Source organism: Pristiophorus japonicus, unplaced genomic scaffold (assembly GCF_044704955.1).
Source record: "Pristiophorus japonicus isolate sPriJap1 unplaced genomic scaffold, sPriJap1.hap1 HAP1_SCAFFOLD_717, whole genome shotgun sequence".
Lineage (NCBI taxonomy): Eukaryota > Metazoa > Chordata > Chondrichthyes > Pristiophoridae > Pristiophorus > Pristiophorus japonicus.
The window spans coordinates 83,952-105,036 of record NW_027254632.1 but is presented as its reverse complement, the minus strand read 5'-3'; the positions used below and the strand labels follow the sequence as shown (position 1 = coordinate 105,036).

Below are 21,085 nucleotides of genomic sequence, written 5' to 3'. Positions count from 1 at the left end.
GGGGCCGGCATTATAACAAAGTGACCTTGAAAGCGGCCGGATTGTCGTAAAAATCCAACTGGTTCACTAATGTCTGACTCTGGCTAGGGTCAGTTCTACACTCACTGGTTTCCCTCCCCTGAAGGTGCTGGCTCTGGCTGGGTTCAGTTCTACACTCACCAGTTTCTCTCCAATATGTGACCCATGTGCCCAATCTCCATGTGTGAACCTCGACAGTGAGTGTCGACAGGCTATTCCACTGTCCTCACCTGAGGCCTCACATGTGCATTTTCCAGCAGGATCACTGGACCCTCCCCTCCTCCCAATGGCTCAGTGGGTACAGGCACTGACCAGTGTGACTGAGTCATAGTAACAGGAGGGGCCCAGGTTTAATCCCCTCGGCGTATCCTCCCCTTCTAAACCCCTGTAAAAGCTGTTTACAAAAGTCATCACTGTAAGTAGGAACATAGAAAGAGGAATAGGCCATTCGGCCCCTTGAGCCTGTTCAATTGGCCCCCAGCCTCAGTTATATGGGAAACATCGAGTTCTGCATTTCCATTACCCTTTAAAAACACAAGAAATTGGAGCAGGAGTAGGCCATACAGCCCCTCGAGCCTGCTCCACCATTCAGTAAGATCATGGCTGATCTTCTCTCTCAACTCCACTCTGGTTACCCGATCCTTCTGACACTGAAAATTGTTTCTCCTTATTAAGAGGGTTGGCGGACTGGAGGAGGTTACAGAGATAGGGAGAGGTGAGGCCTTGGAGGGATTTGAACAAGAGGAGGAGTATTTAAGGTTGAAGTCACCAGCCGTCTCCCCCAGTGCAGAATGTGACTCACTACGAACAGGAAGGATTTTGTTTAACTACTAAAGGTGCATAATGAGAGGGAAACCTTTAACTAACAGCAACATGGAAAGAGGGAAATCTTTAAACACCTGGTCCACTTGGCACCAAAGTTTCTGAAACTCATAATAGGAACTCCAGGGAAACAAAATAGCTACGTTGATAAAGGATGGAATCACTGCAATAGTGAGAGACAACATTGGCTCAAATGATCAGGATGTTGAAACAGTTTGGGTGGAGATAAGGAATAATAAGGGAAAAAAGTCACTGGTGGGCGTAGTCTATAGGCCTCCTAACAGTAGCAACTCTGTTGGTCGGAGTGTAAACCAAAAAATAGTGGGTGCTTGTAAAAAGAGAACAGCAATGACCATGGGTGATTTTAACCTCCGTATTGATTGGACAAATCAAATTGGTCAGGGTAGCCTTGAGGAAGAGTTCATTGAGTGCATAAGGGACGGGTTCCTTGAGCAATATGTAACGGAACCAACCAGGGGGCTGGCTATCTTAGATCTAGTCCTGTGTAATGAGACAGGATTAATAAACAATCTCCTAGTAAAGGATCCCCTTGGAATGAGTGACCATAGCATAGTTGAATTTCAAATTCAGATGGAGGACGAGAAAGTTGGATCTCAAACCAGCGTACGAAGCTTAAATAAAGGAGACTACAAAAGGTATGAGGGCAGAGTTGCCTAAAGTGGACTGGAAAAATAGATTAAAGTGTAGGACGGTTGATGAACAGTGGCATACATTTAAGGAGCTAGTTCATAACTCTCAAGAAAAATATATTCCAGTGAGGAGGAAAGGGTGTAAAAGAAAAAATAGCCATCTGTGGTTAAATAAAGAAATAAAGGACGGTATCGAAATAAAAACAAGGGCATACAAAGTGGCCAAAACTAGTGGGAGGACAGAAGATTGGAATGCTTTAAAAAATCAGCAAAGAATGACTAAAAAAATGATTAAGAAAGGGAAGGTAGACTATGAAAGTAAACTAGCACAAAATATAAAAACAGATAGAAAAGCTAAGACAGTAATAAGAATATAACAGAACCAAACCCTAAACAATAATCAAACAAAAAAAAAGTATAATTTTTTTTATTATTTAAATGAACAAACAAAAATGTATGGAAAGTAAGGGAAAAGGAGATATAAGGCAGAAAAGAAACAAACAAACCAGTAGGAAAATAAAACATTAGACCCCTCCCACAAAAAATCCCCACCCCAAACCACGGGTATTCAACTCGGTGTGGCATCACATACTAACAGAACAAAAAGAGGGCGGGGGCCTCTACATTTTCACCTAACAAACAGGTAGGACAACAGACGACAAAAACATAGAAAACAGGTGCAGGAGTAGGCCATTTGGTCCTTCGAGCACATCAGAAGGAGAAATAAGAACCATAAGACCAGACAAAACAAACAATTAACACCACATCACTGAGAGAAGCAGGAGCTTTAAATAGTTCTTGTCCCTGCTCACAGCCCTTCTCGTTTTGACTGACCTAGTGGAAGGTGAGGAGCTCTAAACCCTCCATAACCTCTCACTGTACGTTTTTCATTCTAATAGCCTCTGACCCTTGAACCCCCCCCCCCCCCCCCCTGCTTTCCCCGGCCTGTGGTGAAGCCCCAGTCAGGGTGAAAGGTGAGGCCTACAGACCACAACCACACGGATCATGGAGTGAGTATAAATCCCCCCGGACCTTTCCTCCCCCTCCCTGGTGGATTTCTCTCTCACTCTATCAGATTTCGGACCCACGGTGCTCCTGTCCCATTAGTTACAATCAATGTCAGTGTGTGCCGCCGGGCCTGATGTCTCTGTCCCCTTGTCCCACAACAGGTCATTATTGCCGTGGTACCGGAGTGTACACAGACAAAAATACATCGAAAAACAAGAGCAAAGTGCGTCCTAAACCCCCCGCCCCATCATTCATAAACACAACCCTCACCCAAACAGTTAAAACAAGGTCATTTGTTGTTATTAAACAATTAAATTAAAAATCCAAAAATAAAAATCAGACAATCACACCACCAAAGTACAAAACTCAGTCTCCCCAAAGAACGTAACAGCGACTTAAAATCAACCTAAAAAACCCGGAGACGGATTCCCTTCCCCGGGAACAACAGGACCTCCGCTCCAACCCGCCTCCCTCCCGGGCCACACAGAAATCCAGCCCGAGGCTCATCATCGGCACTAGGCCCGAACACACAAACCACCGATTGACCCGAGACACCATCCCGAAAACCGCACTAGCCCCCCGCACACCCTGACCCAGGGCCCGAGGCCCGGATATAGTCGCACAAAAATTACATTTAAAATAATAAAATAAAGTCGGGAATCTCTGGAAAACAGAGAGTAGCAAGAAACGGCGGCGACCCAGCAAGTCCGAGAAATAACCCCCCCAACAACTTTGTCGTAGTGTGTTACAACTGAGTGATATTTCAGAGTCAACCACATTGCTGTGGGATCTGGAGTCACATATCGGCCAGACCAGATAAGGGCATCAGATTTCCTTCTCTCAAAAACATCAGTGAGCCAGATGGGTTTTTACAACAATCCAGTAGTTCCATTACTGATAGTAGCTTTTTATTCTAGATTTATTTAATTAATTGAATTTAAATTCCCCAGCTGCCATGGTGGGATTTGAACTCACATCTCTGGATTATTCGTCTACGCCTCAGGATTACCAGCCCAGTGATGTTACCACTATGTTACCGTTCCCATTATGCAGTGAGCTAGAATGAAAAGGATCTGGCCCAGGTGGATGGGAGGCAAAACAGCAAGTGAACAATGGGAGGCTTTCAAAGATGAGATGGTTCGGGGACAGAGGAGACACATTTCTATTAGGGGAAAGGACGGGCATCCAAAGCCAGAGCTCCCTGAATGACTAAACGTATAGAGGTTAAAATGACAAAAAAGGAGCCATTTGACAAATGCAAGGTTCAGATACAGTGGGGAATCAAGCTGAATATAGAAAGTACAGAGGAGATCTAAAATATGGAATAAGAGGGTCAAAGAGAGAGTATGAAAATAGATTAGCAGCTAACATAAAGGGGAACCGAAAAGTCTTTTATAAACACATAACTAGTAAAAGGGTGGTCGAAACATAGAAACATAGAAAATAAGTGCAGGAGTAGGCCATTCGGCCCTTCTAGCCTGCACCGCCATTCAATGAGTTCATGGCTGAACATGCAACTTCAGTACCCCATTCCTGCTTTCTCACCATACCCCTTGATTCCCCTAGTAGTAAGGACTTCATCTAACTCCTTTTTGAATATATTTAGTGAATTGGCCTCAACAACTTTCTGTGGTAGAGAATTCCACAGGTTCACCACTCTCTGGGTGAAGAAATTCCTCCTCATCTCAGTCCGAAATGGCTTCCCCCTTATCCTTAGACTGTGTCCCCTGGTTCTGGACTTCCCCAACATTGGGAACATTCTTCCTGCATCCAACCTGTCTAACCCCGTCAGAATTTTAAACGTTTCTATGAGGTCCCCTCTCATTCTTCTGAACTCCAGTGAATACAAGCCCAGTTGATCCAGTCTTTCTTGATAGGTCAGTCCCGCCATCCCGGGAATCAGTCTGGTGAACCTTCGCTGCACTCCCTCAATAGCAAGAATGTCCTTCCTCAGGTTAGGAGACCAAAACTGTACACAATACTCCAGGTGTGGCCTCACCAAGGCCCTGTACAATTGTAGCAACACCTCCCTGCCCCTGTACTCAAATCCCCTCGCTATGAAGGCCAACATGCCATTTGCTTTCTTAACCGCCTGCTGTACCTGCATGCCAACCTTCAATGACTGATGTACCATGACACCCAGGTCTCGTTGCACCTCTCCTTTTCCTAATCTGTCACCATTCAGATAATAGTCTGTCTCTCTGTTTTTACCACCAAAGTGGATAACCTCACATTTATCCACATTATACTTCATCTGCCATGCATTTGCCCACTCACCTAACCTATCCAAGTCGCTCTGCAGCCTCATAGAATCCTCCTTGCAGCTCACACTGCCACCCAACTTAGTGTCATCCGCAAATTTGGAGATACTACATTTAATCCCCTCGTCTAAATCATTAATGTACAGTGTAAACAGCTGGGGCCCCAGCACAGAACCTTGCGGTACCCCACTAGTCACTGCCTGCCATTCTGAAAAGTCCCCATTTACTCCTACTCTTTGCTTCCTGTCTGACAACCAGTTCTCAATCCATGTCAGCACACTACCCCCAATCCCATGTGGTTTAACTTTGCACATTAATCTCTTGTGTGGGACCTTGTCGAAAGCCTTCTGAAAGTCCAAATATACCACATCGACTGGTTCTCCCTTGTCCACTCTACTGGAAACATCCTCAAAAAATTCCAGAAGATTTGTCAAGCATGATTTCCCTTTCACAAATCCATGCTGACTTGGACCTATCATATTACCTCTTTCCAAATGCACTGCGATGACATCCTTAATAATTGATTCCATCATTTTACCCACTACCGATGTCAGGCTGACCGGTCTGTAATTCCCTGTTTTCTCTCTCCCTCCTTTTTTAAAAAGTGGGGTTACATTGGCTACCCTCCACTCCATAGGAACTGATCCAGAGTCAATGGAATGTTGGAAAAAGACTGTCAATGCATCCACTATTTCCAAGGCCACCTCCTTAAGTACTCTGGGATGCAGTCCATCAGGCCCTGGGGATTTATCGGCCTTCAATCCCATCAATTTCCCCAACACAATTTCCCGACTAATAAGGATTTCCCTCAGTTCCTCCTCCTTACTAGACCCTCCGACCCCTTTTATATCCGGAAGGTTGTTTGTGTCCTCCTCAGTGAATACCGAACCAAAGTACTTGTTCAATTGGTCCGCCATTTCTTTGTTCCCCGTTATGACTTCCCCTGATTCTGACTGCAGGGGACCTACGTTTGTCTTTACTAACCTTTTTCTCTTTACATATCTATAGAAACTTTTGCAATCCGTCTTAATGTTCCCTGCAAGCTTCTTCTCGTACTCCATTTTCCCTGCCCTAATCAAACCCTTTGTCCTCCTCTGCTGAGTTCTAAATTTCTCCCAGTCCCCGGGTTCTCTGCTATTTCTGGCCAATTTGTATGCCACTTCCTTGGCTTTAATGCTATCCCTGATTTCCCTTGATAGCCACGGTTGAGCCACCTTCCCTTTTTTATTTTTACGACAGACAGGAATGTACAATTGTTGTAGTTCATCCATGCGGTCTCTAAATGTCTGCCATTGCCCATCCACAGTCAACCCCTTCAGTATCATTCGCCAATCTATCCTAGCCAATTCACGCCTCATACCTTCAAAGTTACCCTTCTTTAAGTTCTGGACCATGGTCTCTGAATTAACTGTTTCATTCTCCATCCTAATGCAGAATTCCACCATATTATGGTCACTCTTCCCCAAGGGGCCTCGCACAACGAGATTGCTAATTAATCCTCTCTCATTACACAACACCCAGTCTAAGATGGCCTCCCCCCTAGTTGGTTCCTCGACATATTGGTCTAAAAAACCATCCCTTATGCACTCCAGGAAATCCTCCTCTACCGTATTGCTTCCAGTTTGGTTAACCCAATCTATGTGCATATTAAAGTCACCCATTATAACTGCTGCACCTTTATTGCACGCACCCCTAATTTCATGTTTGATGCCCTCCCCAACATCACTACTACTGTTTGGAGGTCTGTACACAACTCCCACTAACGTTTTTTGTCCTTTGGTATTCTGCAGCTCTACCCATATAGATTCCACATCATCCAAGCTAATGTCCTTCCGAACTATTGCCTTAATTTGCTCCTTAACCAGCAATGCTACCCCACCTCCTTTTCCTTTTATTCTATCTTTCCTGAATGTTGAATACCCCTGGATGTTGAGTTCCCAGCCCTGATCATCCTGGAGCCACGTCTCCGTAATCCCAATCACATCATATTTGTTAACATCTATTTGCACAGTTAATTCATCCACTTTATTGCGGATACTCCTTGCATTAAGACACAAAGCCTTCAGGCTTGTTCTTTTAACACCCTTTGTCCTTTTAGAATTTTGCTGTACAGTGGCCCTTTTTGTTCTTTGCCTTGGGTTTCTCTGCCCTCCACTTTTCCTCATCTCCTTTCTGTCTTTTGCTTTTGCCTCCTTTTTGTTTCCCTCTGTCTCCCTGCATTGGTTCCCATCCCCCTGCCATATCAGTTTAAATCCTCCCCAACAGCACTAGCAAACACTCCCCCTAGGACATTGGTTCCGGTCCTGCCCAGGTGCAGACCGTCCGGTTTGTACTGGTCCCACCTCCCCCAGAACCGGTTGCAATGCCCCAGGAATTTGAATCCCTCCCTGTTGCACCACTGCTCAAGCCACGTATTCATCTGCGCTATCCTGCGATTCCTACTCTGACTATCACGTGGCACTGGTAGCAATCCCGAGATTACTACTTTTGAGGTCCTACTTTTTAATTTAGCTCCTAGCTCCTTAAATTCATTTCGTAGGACCTCATCCCTGTTTTTACCTATGTCGTTGGTACCAATGTGCACCACGACAACTGGCTGTTCTCCCTCCCTTTTTAGAATGTCCTGCACCCGCTCCGAGACATCCTTGACCCTTGCATCAGGGAGGCAACATACCATCCTGGAGTCTCGGTTGCGGCCGCAGAAACGCCTATCTATTCCCCTCACCATTGAATCCCCAATCACTATTGCTCTCCCACTCTTTTTCCTGCCCTCCTGTGCAGCAGAGCCAGCCACGGTGCCATGAACTTGGCTGCTGCTGCCCTCCCCTGATGAGTCATCCCCCTCAACAGTACCCAAAGCAGTGTATCTGTTTTGCAGGGGGATGACCACAGGGGACTCCTGCACTACCTTCCTTGCACTGCTCTTCCTGTTGGTCTTCCATTCCCTATCTGGCTGTGGACCCTTTCCCTGTGGTACGACCAACTCGCTACACGTGATACTCACGTCATTCTCAGCATCGTGGATGCTCCAGAGTGAATCCACCCTCAGCTCCAACTCCGCAACGCGGTCGGTCAGGAGCTGGAGGCGGATACACTTCCCGCACACGTAATCGTCAGGGACACCGGAAGTGTCCCTGAGTTCCCACATGGTACAGGAGGAGCATAACACCCGACCGAGCTCTCCTGCCATGACTTAACCCTTATATACACTTAAATTGGCAACAACAGTGTTAAAAGTTACTCACTGATATAGAAGAGAAAAAAGAAAAACTACTCACCAATCACCAGCCAATCACTTACCCTCTTGGCTGTGACGTCACCTTTTGATTTCTTTCTACTTCTTTTTTGCCTTCTCCCTGTAGCTGCACAAGTCACGCCTTTTATAGGCCTCTCCACGCACCTCCTCGACGCTGCTCCCGACTGCCGCCGACGCTGGGCCCCGGACTCCCTGCTGTGCCTTTTATAGGCCTCACCACGCAGCTCCTCGATGCTGCTCCCGAAGGAAGGGTTGGGTTGATTAGGGACCAAAAAGGAGATCTTGTGCAGGCAGAGGGCATGGCTGAGGTATTAAATGAGTCTGTTACAGCTGTCTTCACTAGAGAAGAGGATGCTACCAATGTAGCAGTAAAGAAGGAGGCAGTAGTGATATTGGATAGGACAAAAATCGATGAAGAGGAAGTACTTAAAAGGTTGGCAATCCTCAAAGTAGAAAGGTTACATGACCCTACATTACTGAGGGAAGTAAGGATGAAAATTGCGGAGGCACTAGCCACAATCTTCCAATCCTCCTTGGATATCGGCGTGGTGCCAGAGGACTGCAGGACTGCAAATGTTACACCCCTGTTTAAAAAAGGGGCGAGAGATAAACCCGGAAACTACAGATCAGTGAGCCTAACGTCGGTGATAGGGAAACTTCTAGAAACAATAATCTGGGACAAAATTCATTGGCATTTGGGAAACTATGGGCTAATAACTGGAAGTCAGCACAGATTTGTTAAAGGCAGATCATGTTTGAGTAACTTGACCGAGGTTTTTGATGAAGTAATGGGGAGGGTTGATGAGGGTAGTGCGGTTGATGTGCAGATGACTTACAAAAAGCACTTGACAAAGCACCACATAATAGAATTGTTAGCAAAATTAAAGCCTATGGGATTAATGGGACAGTGGCAGCATGTGTACATAATTGGGTAAGGGACAGAAAGCAGAGAGTAGTGGTGAATGGTTGTTTTTCAGACTGGAGGTAAGTATCCAGTGGTGTTTTCCAGCGGTCGTTAGGACCACTGCTCTTTTTGGGCTGGATTTGGGTATACAGGGCATCATTTCATCGTTTGCAGATGACACAAAACTTGGAGGAGAGTAGTAAAAGACTTCAGGTGATAATAGACAGACTGATGAAATGGGCAGCCACGTGGCAGATGGAATTTAATGCAGAGAAGTGTGAAGTGATATATTTTGGTAGGAAAAATAAAGAGAGGCAATATGAATGAAATGGTACAATTTTGAAAGGGATGCAGGAACAGAGAGACCTGGGGTGTATGTATACAAATCTTTGAAGGTGGCAGGAGAACATTGGAATACTGAAGTGTGGATGTAACAAAGGAATGGTTGTGGGTTTCAGCAGTAGATCAGCTGAGACATCCTTTCACCTCCGTAATATCACCCTGCTTCGCCCCTGCCTCAACTCATCTGCTGCTGAAACCCTCATCCATGCCTTTGTTGCCTCCAGACTTAACTATTCCAGTGTTCTCCTGGCCAGCCTCACAACTTCCACCCTTCCTAAATGTCTCAGTTTAGACACTTTGAGCATGCTCTAGGCTACCTGACCTAACATCTCTTTATGTGGCTCTGTGTCAAATCTTTTTTGATAAGACTCTTGTGAAGAGCCTGGGAATACTTTACTATGTTAAAGGAGCTATATAAATGCAAGTTGTTGTTGTTGACTTCAGAGGAGGTAGAGAAGGATCATACACTCAACATTTCTGGCTGAAGATAGTTATGAATGCTTCAGCCTTTCTTTTGCACTTAGGTGCTGGGCTCTGCCATCATTGAGGATGGAAATGTTCATGGAGACACCTCCTTCTGTTAGTTGTTTAATTGTCCACCACCATTCATAACTGGATGTGGCAGGACTGCAGAGCTGTGATCTGATCCATTGGTTGTGGGATCACTTAGCTCTGACCATAGCATGCTGCTTATGCTGGTTAACAGGCAGGTAGTCCTGTGTTGTAGCTTCTCCAGTTTGGTAGCTCATTTTTAGGTACACCTGGTGCTGCTCCCAGCATGCTCTTCTACACTCCTCATTGAACGGAGGTTGGTCAGCTTGCTTGATGGTAATGAAGGAGTAAGAATATGCCAGGCCATGAGCTTGCAGATTGTGTTGGAATACAATTCTGCAGCTGTGGATAGCCCAGAGCACCTTATGGCTGCCCAGTTTTGAGCTGCTAGGTCAATTATTAGTCTATTCCATATGGCACAGTGGTAGTGCCACACAATATGATGGTGGTTGTCCTCAGTGTGAAGGCAGAACTTGGTCTCCACATGGGCCAACTTGGTATCCTCTGCAAATTTGGAAAACATGCCACAATTTCTGAGTCTATATAATGGTGAACAACAGTGGTCCTGGCACGGATCCCTGCGGGACATCACTTCTCACTTCCTGCCAGTCTGAGAAACTTCACTTAGCTCATATCCTCTGATTTCCGTTTAGTAGTCATCTTTCCATCCATTCTACTACCTGGCCCTTGACTCCACATGGTCTGACTTGCGTCATCTTATAGACCATAATTACTGCAGAAACAGTACCAATGGTAGAGAGGGTGGATACTGAGTGCTGTGGCAGGGGCACTGTGAACTGGATTTCTCTGTCCCATGTGTTTTAAGGCATCACTAATAGTGTTTTTCACCTCCAAAATTAAAAAAAACTTGTTGCCAGTTTATTAAAGCCATTAACAGCCTCTCCAGTGGGACACACAAACAAAATGAGACCTCGTAAATTTCCCTCAGAATGAGGCCAGAACTCAAGTTACAAAACAGTTAGAATATATTTAGCAATGAACTCAGACACGGTGTGTCCTGAGATGCGAGTTAGTAACGGAAATGTTTCAGCACCATGGCTGAGGACCCTGGCACTCCGGTCTTTGTATAATTTATTTATTAAGTTTGTTTATTGAAAAATCAGACTGGTGGGTTATCTTCCGACCGAGGCTGGGTTCCCCAATGGGGGCTTTCTACGCGCGAGTCCTCCCCTGCACCACTGGGGTCTAGGGCGGAGACTGTTACACGGAGCAGTCATGTGCAATCATTTTTCATAGAATCATAGAAAAATTATGACAGAGGAGGCCATTCGGCCCATAATGTCCATGCTAGTCGAAAAAGAGCTAAACAGCCTATGCCCACCTTCCAGCACTAGGCCCGTAGCCCTGCAGGTTGCGGCTCTTCACGTGCACATCAAGAACTATTTAAATGTGATGAGGGTTTCTGCCTCTACCACCCTTTCAGGCAGTGAGTTCCAGACTCTCACCCTCCAGGGAAAGAAATGTTTCCTTATTTCCCCTCTAATCCTTTTACCATATACTTTAAATCTATAGCCCTGGTTATTGACCCTTCAGCTAAGGGAAATGTCCTTCCTATCCACTGTATCTAGGCCCCTCATAATTTTATACAGCTCAATTAAATCTCTCCTCGGCCTCCTCTGTTCCAAGGAAAACAACCCCAGCCTACCCAATCCTTCCTCATAGCTAAAGTTTTCCGATCCTGGAAACAGCCTCTTCTCAGAACCCTTTCTAGTGCAATCACATACTTCCTGTAATGTGGTGACCAGAACTGCACACAGTAATCCAGCTGTGGCCAAACTAGTGTTGTATACAGTTCCAGCATAACTCCCCTTTCCGGGCTCCAAGGCCAGATGTGGATTTTTGTGGGGAGAGGAGTCCATGGGCTATGTATATATTCAGTGATCGATTTTTCAGCCCCTGCATAGTTACCTGAAGCGGCTGCTCCTCAAGTTTTGGTTACACTTCAGCACCATGCCCCTATTCTTCGATTGCCCGATGTGGAGGGTGATGGAGTGGAGATGTCGGATGAGTAAGTCAGAGGATCTTCTCCTGGACCTGCTCTTGGGTCTGGCAAAAACATAAAATTTGCAAGTCCAAGATGAGCGGGCCCATTGGGAGGTCACACTGGCTGCCTACCTCGCTTCCACGGTCTTGCCCGGCTGGCTATGGAGAGGGACCATGTGGTGTCCATGTGGAAGGCTTGATAACTTTCGTGACCGGTGGGCACCGCAGGTTAAAGAGGTGATAATTGATCCTCACAATCACTTTATGATTTGTGTGTAAATAGTTATTACTATTTATTTCATATTTGTGGTATACGAGGGCACTTGCTTTAAAGATTTCTGTTCCCATCTGCTAACACTGGAGCAACTTGGTGTGACCCCCTACAGGTAGTGAAAAAAAACAATTTCAATCGGCTGACACAAAATAAATGTTATCTTCACCACCTGGGGCTTTCAATGAATGGAAGGATGTTTACCCAGAAACCCCCGCGAGGCTCAAAGTGGCCTATCAATGACTACAGGAGCCCAGTACGCAGGCGCGCGGCCGGTCTGTGCTCTGGGCATGCGCAGTGCCAGTGGTGAAGATGATTTGTGACAGAAGATACGGTTCTGCGAGGCGCCGGGAGATTGTGGTCTGAGCGGAGGAATTGGACAGCCGGATACGCTGGGAAGCTTCATAAACAGGTCGCGAAAGCCTCAGGCACTGAATAAGAGCATAGAGGCACCGAATATGAGCGGACAGGCTCCGAATAAGAGCCCGCAGGCCCGTGTTTGCACCGCGGAGATGGGCCCGACTGCCCGGGTTCACTGGCCGCCATCTTGGACAGGGACGTTCAGGGCGGCTGTGCGGCCATAGTCGCAAAGGCTTTTCCCCGGTGACAAGCCCGGATTATTGCGACTGCGCGGCCATTTTCGTACAGGAGCAGAGAGTGGGCGGGGCTTCAGGGTCCCAGTACCCAGGAGAAAAACATTAATGCCTCATTGATTTTATTCTCACTTTCCACACAGCGGGTGTAGAACTGAACCCAACCAGAGCAGAGGGAGGGAGCAAACGGTGGAGGGGGGAGGGTAAAGAAATGTTGGAGATGGTGCGATGGGTTTGGATTTCAGCACAGCGAGGAGGGAGAGTGTGCGGGACAGGGATTTACAGCTTTGGGGGAACAATAGAGGGGAAAGACTGTGCCATAGAAATGAGAATTGTCTGTCTTCAATTTCTATCCTGCACTTCCAGTGCTGACTTTTGTAAAATCCTTTTACAGGATATTAGAAGGGGAGCATTTGCAGACGGAAAACCCAACCAAATATGTCAGATCTGACAGAGTCACTCCATTCATCAGGAGCTGGATATCATCGGCCTTTTAAAGTGGAAGGAGAAACATCGCACCATTCACAACGCGGAGAAACCGTACATGTGTGTGTGTGTGGATGAGGCTTCAACTGATTGTACAACCTGGAGAGACACAAGGACACCCACATCACGGAGAAACCATGGGAATGCGGAGATTGTGGGAAGGGATTCAATTGCCCCTCTGAGCTGGAAACTCATCGACGTCGTCACACCGGGGAGAGGCCGTTCACCTGCCCTGTGTGTGGGAAGGGATTCATTCGTTCAGCTCACCTTCTATCACACCAGCGAGTTCACACGAATGAGAGACCTTTTAAATGCTCTGACTGTGGGAACAGCTTTAAAACCTCTCGTGAACTAAATCAACACCAACGAGTTCACACTGGGGAGAGGCCGTTCAGTTGCTCTTACTGCGAGAAGAGGTTCAGGCAGTCATCCAACCTCACTGAGCACCAGCGAGTTCACACTGGGGAGAAACCATTCATCTGCTCCGTGTGTGGGAAGGGATTCACTTGTTCTTCACGCCTCACTGAACACCAGCGAGTTCATACTGGGGAGAGACCATTCATCTGCTCCATATGTGGGAAAGGGTTTGTTAAATCATCTCATCAGCTGAGACACCAGCGAGTTCACAGCGGGGAGAGGCCGTTCATCTGCTCTGTGTGTGGGAAGGGATTCGCTCGTTCATCCATCCTCACTGAACACCAGCGAGTTCACACCGGGGAAAGGCCGTTCACGTGTTCCATGTGTGGTATGGAATTCGCTCGTTCATGCCAGCTCACTGCACACCAACCTGTTCACACCGGGGAGAAACATTTTACCTGTTCTGTGTGTGGGAAGGCATGCACTCGTTCATCCCAGCTCACTGAACACCAACTTGTTCACACCAATAAGAGACCGTTTAAATGTCCTGACTGTGAGAAGAGCTTTAAAAGCAGAAAGGATCTGATGACACACCAACGCACTCACACTGGGGAGAGGCCGTTCACCTGTTCTGAGTGTGGGAAGAGATTCACTCGTTCATTCAACCTGCTGGCACACCAACGCACTCGCACTGCAGAGATGCCGTTCACCTGCTCTGAGTGTGGGAAGGGATTCATTCAGTCGTCCCACCTACTGAGACACCAGCGAGTTCACACTGCAGGTGTGGATTCTGCTGTTAATCACATCCAGGACTGAACCGTGTTCACTTGGACAGAAGGGGTTTGTTGCCACTGATGTAATTAATCCCTATAACTGGGCTGGAGTTTAATTTTCTGGAAAGCTTAGAATCATAGAATGGTTACAGCTTTCGACCCATCAAGCCCATGCAGGCTCTCTGCAAGAACACCTCAGCTAGTCCCACTCCCCCGCCCTTGCCCCGTAACCCTGTGAATTTTTTCCTTCAGGTACTTATCCAATTCCCTTTTGAAAGCGACAATTGAGTCTGCCTCCCACCCTTTCAGGAGTGCATTCCAGATCCTAACCACTCGCTGCGTAAAATTTTTTTTTCTAATGTCGCCTTTGGTTCTTTTGCCAATCACCTTTTGTCCTCTGGATCCACTCTGTCTATACCCCTCATGATCTTGAACACCTCTATCAAATCTCCTCTCAATCTTCTCTGCTGTAAGGAGAACAACCCCAGCTTCTGCAGTATATCCACATAACTGAAGTCCCTCAGCCTTGGAACCATTCTTGTATATCTTTTCTGCACCCTCTGTCAAACAACTCTCAAATAAATCAGCTTTGTTTCCAACATACAGTCGATTCCTTGATTTCTCCAAGAGGAGACTAATTGATATCCTGTTCCATTTTTGAGCCTTTTCTCCTTTGTTAAAGGAAGACTTGTATTTATAAAGTGCTTTTCATGCCAAAGCACTTGACAAGCAAGTGCTTTTTAAGTGCAGTCACTGTTGTAATGGAGGAAATGCAGCAACCAATTTGCACACAGCAGGCTCCCACAAACAGCAATGTGATAATGGCCAGATAATCTGTTTTAGTGATGTTGGTTGAGGGACACTGGGGTAAACTCCCTTTTTCTTTGAATAATGTCATGGGATCATTTATGCCCATTTGAGAGATCAGATGGGGCCTTGATTGAACGTCTCATGTGAAAGACGGCACCTCTGACAGTGCAGCGCTCCCTCTGTATTGCATTGGAATGCCGGCCTAGATTTTATGCTCAAGGCTCTGGAGGTGGACTTCAATCCACAATCTACTGACTCAGAGACAAGAATGCTACCACTGAGCCATGACCAACACCTCATTACTCTGGATTATTTCAGTTCTCTTGCTGTTGGTTATTATCATGGACAAGTCTGAGCTCCCCATACCTTCCAGAGCGCCGCTCCCAGCCTTGGGATCCAGGGAAGCCATTAGTAACACGCCCGTGTACATGCCCTGGGAGTGTTTGATGGGACAGTGTAGAGGAAGCTTTACTCTGTATCTAACAACTCTCTGCGGTAGGGAATTTCACAGGTTAACAACTCTCTCAGTGAAAAGGTTTCTCCTCATCTCAGTCCTAAATGGCTTACCCCTTATCCTTAGACTGTGTTCCCTGGTTCTGGACTTCCCCAACATCGGGAACATTCTTCCTGCATCTAACCTGTCCAGTTCGTCAGAATTTTATATGTTTCTATGAGATCCCCTTTCATCCTTCTAAATTCCTGTGAATATAGGCATAGTCGATCCAGTCTCTCCTCATATGTCAGTCCTGCCATCCTGGGAATCAGTCTGGTGAACATTCGCTGCACTCCCTCAATAGCAAGAATGTCCTTCCTCAGATTAGGAGACCAAAACTGAACACAATATTCCAGGCCCTGTACAACTGCAGTAAGACCTCCCTGCTCATATACTCAAATCCCCTAGCTATGAAGGCTAACATACCATTTGTCTTCTTCACCGCCTGCTGCCAACTTTCAATGACTTATGTACCATGACACCCAGGTCTCATTGCACCTCCCCTTTTCCTAATCTGCCGCCATTCAGATAATATTCTGCCTTCGTGTTTTTGCCCCCAAAGTGGATAACCTCACATTTATCCATATTATACTGCATCTTCTATACATTTGCCCACTCACCTAACCTGTCCAAGTCATCCTGCAGCCTCTTAGCGGCCTCCTCACAGCTCACACCACCACCCAGCTTAGTGCCATCTGCAAACTTGGAAATATTACACTCAATTCCTTCATCTAAATCATTAATGTATATTGTAAATAGCTGGGGTCCCAGCACTGAGCCCTGCGGCACCTCACTAGTCACTGCCTGCCATTCTGAAAAGGACCCGTTTATCCCGACTCTCTGGTTCCTGTCTGCCAACCAGTTCTCTATCCACGTCAGTACATTACCCCCAATACCATGTGCTTTAATTTTGCACACCAATCTCTTGTGTGGGACCTTGTCAAAAGCCTTTTGAAAGTCCAAATACACCACATCCACTGGTTCTCCCTTGTCCACTCTACTAGTTGCATCCTCAAAAAATTCCAGAAGATTTGTCAAGCATGATTTCCCTTTCATAAATCCATGCTGAGGTTTCAGTGCAGTACTGAGGGAGTGCTGCAGTGTCGGAAGTGCCACCTTTTAGACGAGAAGTTGAACCGAGGCCCTGTTTGCCTGGATATTAAAAGATCCCCCGGCACTATTGGGAGGCCTCCCAATTTCCTGGCCAGCATTTCTCCTTCAACCAACACCACCTGATTCTTGGCAATATTGCATTTGCAAAGTTTTCCATGTGACCTATCTAAGCAAGGCTATCAAGGTAGTGGTGGTGAGAGATCATGGCGGAGGTGCGGCGAATGTTTGTGGTGGAGGAGCGATGGGAGCTCGTGGCGGGGGTGCGGCTAATGCGGGTACGGCACCCAGAAGAGCCAAGGGCCCTGGGGCAGCACGGGCCAGCCCACACTGCGATATGTGTGCGCACTAGGTCCATGCAGCAGAGCAGGTCTCCAGTCGTCCTGCTTAACCCTTGGCACTGGATAAAGGCCTAGCTCTGTCAAGCCCGTGTGGTGGCTGGTGTGCAATGGTCACCACACCTTAAAAAAATCCACGCACAGGCATCTTCCACCCCTGGAGTTCAGGACTGGTACATCGGGTCCTTCATTGAAACATTTATGAACTCATGTGGAAGCAAGTCATCCTCGTTCGAGGGACCGCCTATGATGATGATCACCAAAGTGAGCCATCTGGAGATTTTGATCTTGTGGCCCATACACCAAAGCTCAGATAATTTCTCTATATTCAGAAGAGCAATAGTCCCAACATTGACTCGGGGACACCAGAATTTACATAATTCTTGGATAAAGATTATCCATTACATAAGAACATAAGAATTAGGAACAGGAATAGGCCATCTAGCCCCTCGAGCCTGCTCTGCCATTCAATAAGATCATGGCTGATCTGGCCGTGGACTCGGCTCCACTTATCCGGCTGGTCCCCGTAACCCTTAATTCCCTTATTGGTTAAAAATCTATCTATCTGTGACTTGAATACATTCAATGAGCTAGCCTCAACTGCTTCCCTGGGCAGAGAATTCCACAGATTCACAACCCTCTGGGAGAAGAAATTCCTTCTCAACTCGGTTTTAAATTGGCTCCCCCGTATTTTGAGGCTGTGCCCCCTAGTTCTAGTCTCCCCTACCAGTGGAAACAACCTCTCTGCCTCTATCTTGTCGATCCCTTTCATGATTTTAAATGTTTCTATAAGATCACCCCTCATCCTTCTGAACTCCAACGAGTAAAGACCCAGTCTACTCAATCTATCATCATAAGGTAACCCCCTCATCTCCGGAATCAACCAAGTGAATCGTCTCTGTACCCCCTCCAAAGCCAGTATATCCTTCCTTAAGTAAGGCGACCAAAACTGCGCGCAGTACTCCAGGTGCGGCCTCACCAATACCCTATATGGTTGCAGCAGCACCTCCCTGCTTTTGTACTCCATCCATCTCGCAATGAAGGCCAGCATTCCATTCACCTTCCTGATTACCTGCTGCACCTGCAAACTAACTTTTTGGGATTCATGCCCAAGGACCCCCAGGTCCCTCTGCACCGCAGCATGTTGTAATTTCTCCCCATTCAAATAGTATTCCCTTTTTTTGTTTTTTTTCCCAAGGTGGATGACCTCACACTTTCCGACATTGTATTCCATCTGCCAAACCTTAGCCCATTCACTTAACCTATCTAAATCTCTTTGCAGCCTCTCTGTGTCCTCTACACAACCCGCTTTCCCACTAATCTTTGTGTCATCTGCAAATTTTGTTACACTACACTCTGTCCCCTCTTCCAGGTCATCTATGTATATTGTAAACAGTTGTGGTCCCAGCACCGATCCCTGTGGCACACCACTAATCACCGATTTCCAACCCGAAAAGGACCCATTTATCCTGACTCTCTGCTTTCTGTTAACCAGCCAATTCTCTATCCATGCTAATACATTTCCACTGACTCCGCGTACCTTTATCTTCTGCAGTAACCTTTTGTGTGGCACCTTATCGAATGCCTTTTGGAAATCTAAATACACCACATCCATCGGTACACCTCTATCCACCATGCTCGTTATATCCTCAAAGAATTCCAGTAAATTAGTTAAAAATGATTTCCCCTTCATGAATCCATGCTGCGTCTGCTTGATTGCACTATTCCGATCTAGATGTCCCGCTATTTCTTCCTTAATGATAGTTTCAAGCATTTTCCCCACTACAGATTTTAAACTAACCGGCCTATAGTTACCTGCCTTTTGTCTGCCCCCTTTTTTAAACAGAGTCGTTACATTAGCTGCTTTCCAATCCGCTGGTACCTCCCCAGAGTCCAGAGAATTTTGGTAGATTAAAACGAATCCATCTGCTATAACTTCCGCCATCTCTTTTAATACCCTGGGATGTATTTCCTCAGAACCAGGGGACTTGTCAATCATGAGTCCCATTAGCCTGTCCAGCACTACCCCGCTAGTGATAGTGATTGTCTCCAGGTCCTCCCTTCCCACATTCCTGTGACCAGCAATTTCTGGCATGGTTTCTGTGTCTTCCACTGTGAAGACCGAAGCAAAATAATTGTTTAAGGTCTCAGCCATTTCCACATTTGCCATTATTAAATCCCCCTTCTCATCTTCTAAGGGACAAACATTTACTTTAGTCACTCTTTTCCGTTTTATATATCTGTAAAAGCTTTTACTATCCGTTTTTATGTTTTGCGCAAGTTTACCTTCGTAATCTATCCTTTATTGCTTTCTTAGTCATTCTTTGCTGTCGTTTAAAATTTTCCCAATCTTCTATTTTCCCACTAACCTTGGCCACCGTATACGCATTGGTTTTTAATTTGATACTCTCCTTAATTTCCCTGGTTATCCACGGCTGGTTATCCCTTCTCTTACCGCCCTTCTTTTTCATTGGAATATATTTTTGTTGAGCACGATGAAAGAGCTCCTTAAAAGTCCTCCACTGTTCCTCAATTGTGCCACCGTTTAGTCTGTGTTTCCAGTCTACTTTAGCCAACTCTGCCCTCATCCCACTGTAGTCCCCTTTGTTTAAGCATAGTATGCTCGTTTGAGACACTACTTCCTCACCCTCAATCTGTATTACAAATTCAACCATACTGTGATCACTCATTCCGAGAGGATCTTTTACTAGGAGATCGTTTATTATTCCTGTCTCATTACAGAGGACCAGATCTAAGATAGTGTTCTGTAACATACTGTTCTAAGAAACAATCCCGTATGCATTCTATGAATTCCTCCTCCAGGCTACCCCGTGCGATTTGCTCAGACCAATCGATATGTAGGTTAAAATCCCCCATGATTACTGCCGTTCCTTTTTCACATGCCTCCATTATTTTCTTGATTATTGCCCGCCCCACCATGAAGTTATTATTTGGGGGCCTATAAACTACGCCCACCAGTGACTTTTTCCCCTTACTATCTCTAATCTCCACCCACAACGATTCAACATTTTGTTCATTAGAGCCAATATCGTCTCTCACAACTGCCCTGATATCATCCTTTATTAACAGAGCTACCCCACCTCCTTTCCCTTCTTGTCTATCTTTCTGAATCGTCAGATACCCCTGTATGTTTAATTCTCAGTCTTGGCCACCCTGCAACCACGTTTCTGTACTGGCCACCAAATCATACCCATTTGTAATGATTTGTGCCGTCAACTCATTTACTTTATTTCGATGTTTTAATACTAGTTTTTAATCCATGATTTTTAGTTTTGACCCCTCCTGCAGCCCCTTTACATTCAGTGGCCCTTTTTGTTTTTTGCTTTGGGTTTCTCTGCCCTCCACTTTTACTCATCTCCTTTCTGTCTTTTGCTTTTGTCTCCTTTTTGTTTCCCTCTGTCTCCCTGCATTGGTTCCCATCCTCCTGCCATATTAGTTTAACTCCTCTCCAACAACACTAGCAAACACTCCCCCTCGCACATTGGTTCCGGTCCTGCCTAGGTGAAGACCGTCCGGTTTGTACTGGTCCCACCTCCCCCAGAACCGGTTCCAATGCCCCAGGAATTTGAATCCCTCCCTGCTGCACCACTGCTCAAGCCACGTATTCATCTGAGCTATCCTGCGATTCCTACTCTGACTCGCACGTGGCACTGGTAGCAATCCTGAGATTACTACTTTTGAGGTCCTATGTTTTAATTTAGCTCCTTAAATTCATGTCGTTAGGACCTCTTCCCTTTTTTTACCTATATCGTTGGTACCAATGTGCACCACAACAACTGGCTGTTCACCCTTCCTTTTCAGAATGTCCTGCACCCGCTCCGAGACATCCTTAACCCTTGCACCAGGGAGGCAACATATCATCCTGGAGTCTCTGTTGCGGCTGCAGAAACGCCTATCTATTCCACTTACTATCGAATCCCCTATCACTATCGCTCTCCCACTCTTTTTCCTGCCCTACTGTGCAACAGAGCCAGCCACGGTGCCATGAACTTGGCTGCTGCTGCCGTCCCCTGATG

The 21,085-nt window shown here is 46.2% G+C and overlaps 1 protein-coding gene and 1 pseudogene across 1 annotated transcript; one reads left to right on the top strand and one right to left on the bottom strand.

Moving 5' to 3' along the window:
- LOC139256383 (zinc finger protein 850-like) overlaps positions 1 to 21,085 on the bottom strand; it is a 69,353-nt pseudogene that overhangs the window by 25,651 nt on the left and 22,617 nt on the right.
- Positions 8,315 to 14,896, top strand: LOC139256385 (zinc finger protein 235-like). Its single transcript, XM_070874215.1, has 2 exons — positions 8,315 to 8,448; positions 13,272 to 14,896. The coding sequence occupies exons 1-2, from the start codon at positions 8,315 to 8,317 to the stop codon at positions 14,338 to 14,340; spliced, it is 1,203 nt and encodes a 400-aa protein (XP_070730316.1). The 3' UTR covers positions 14,341 to 14,896.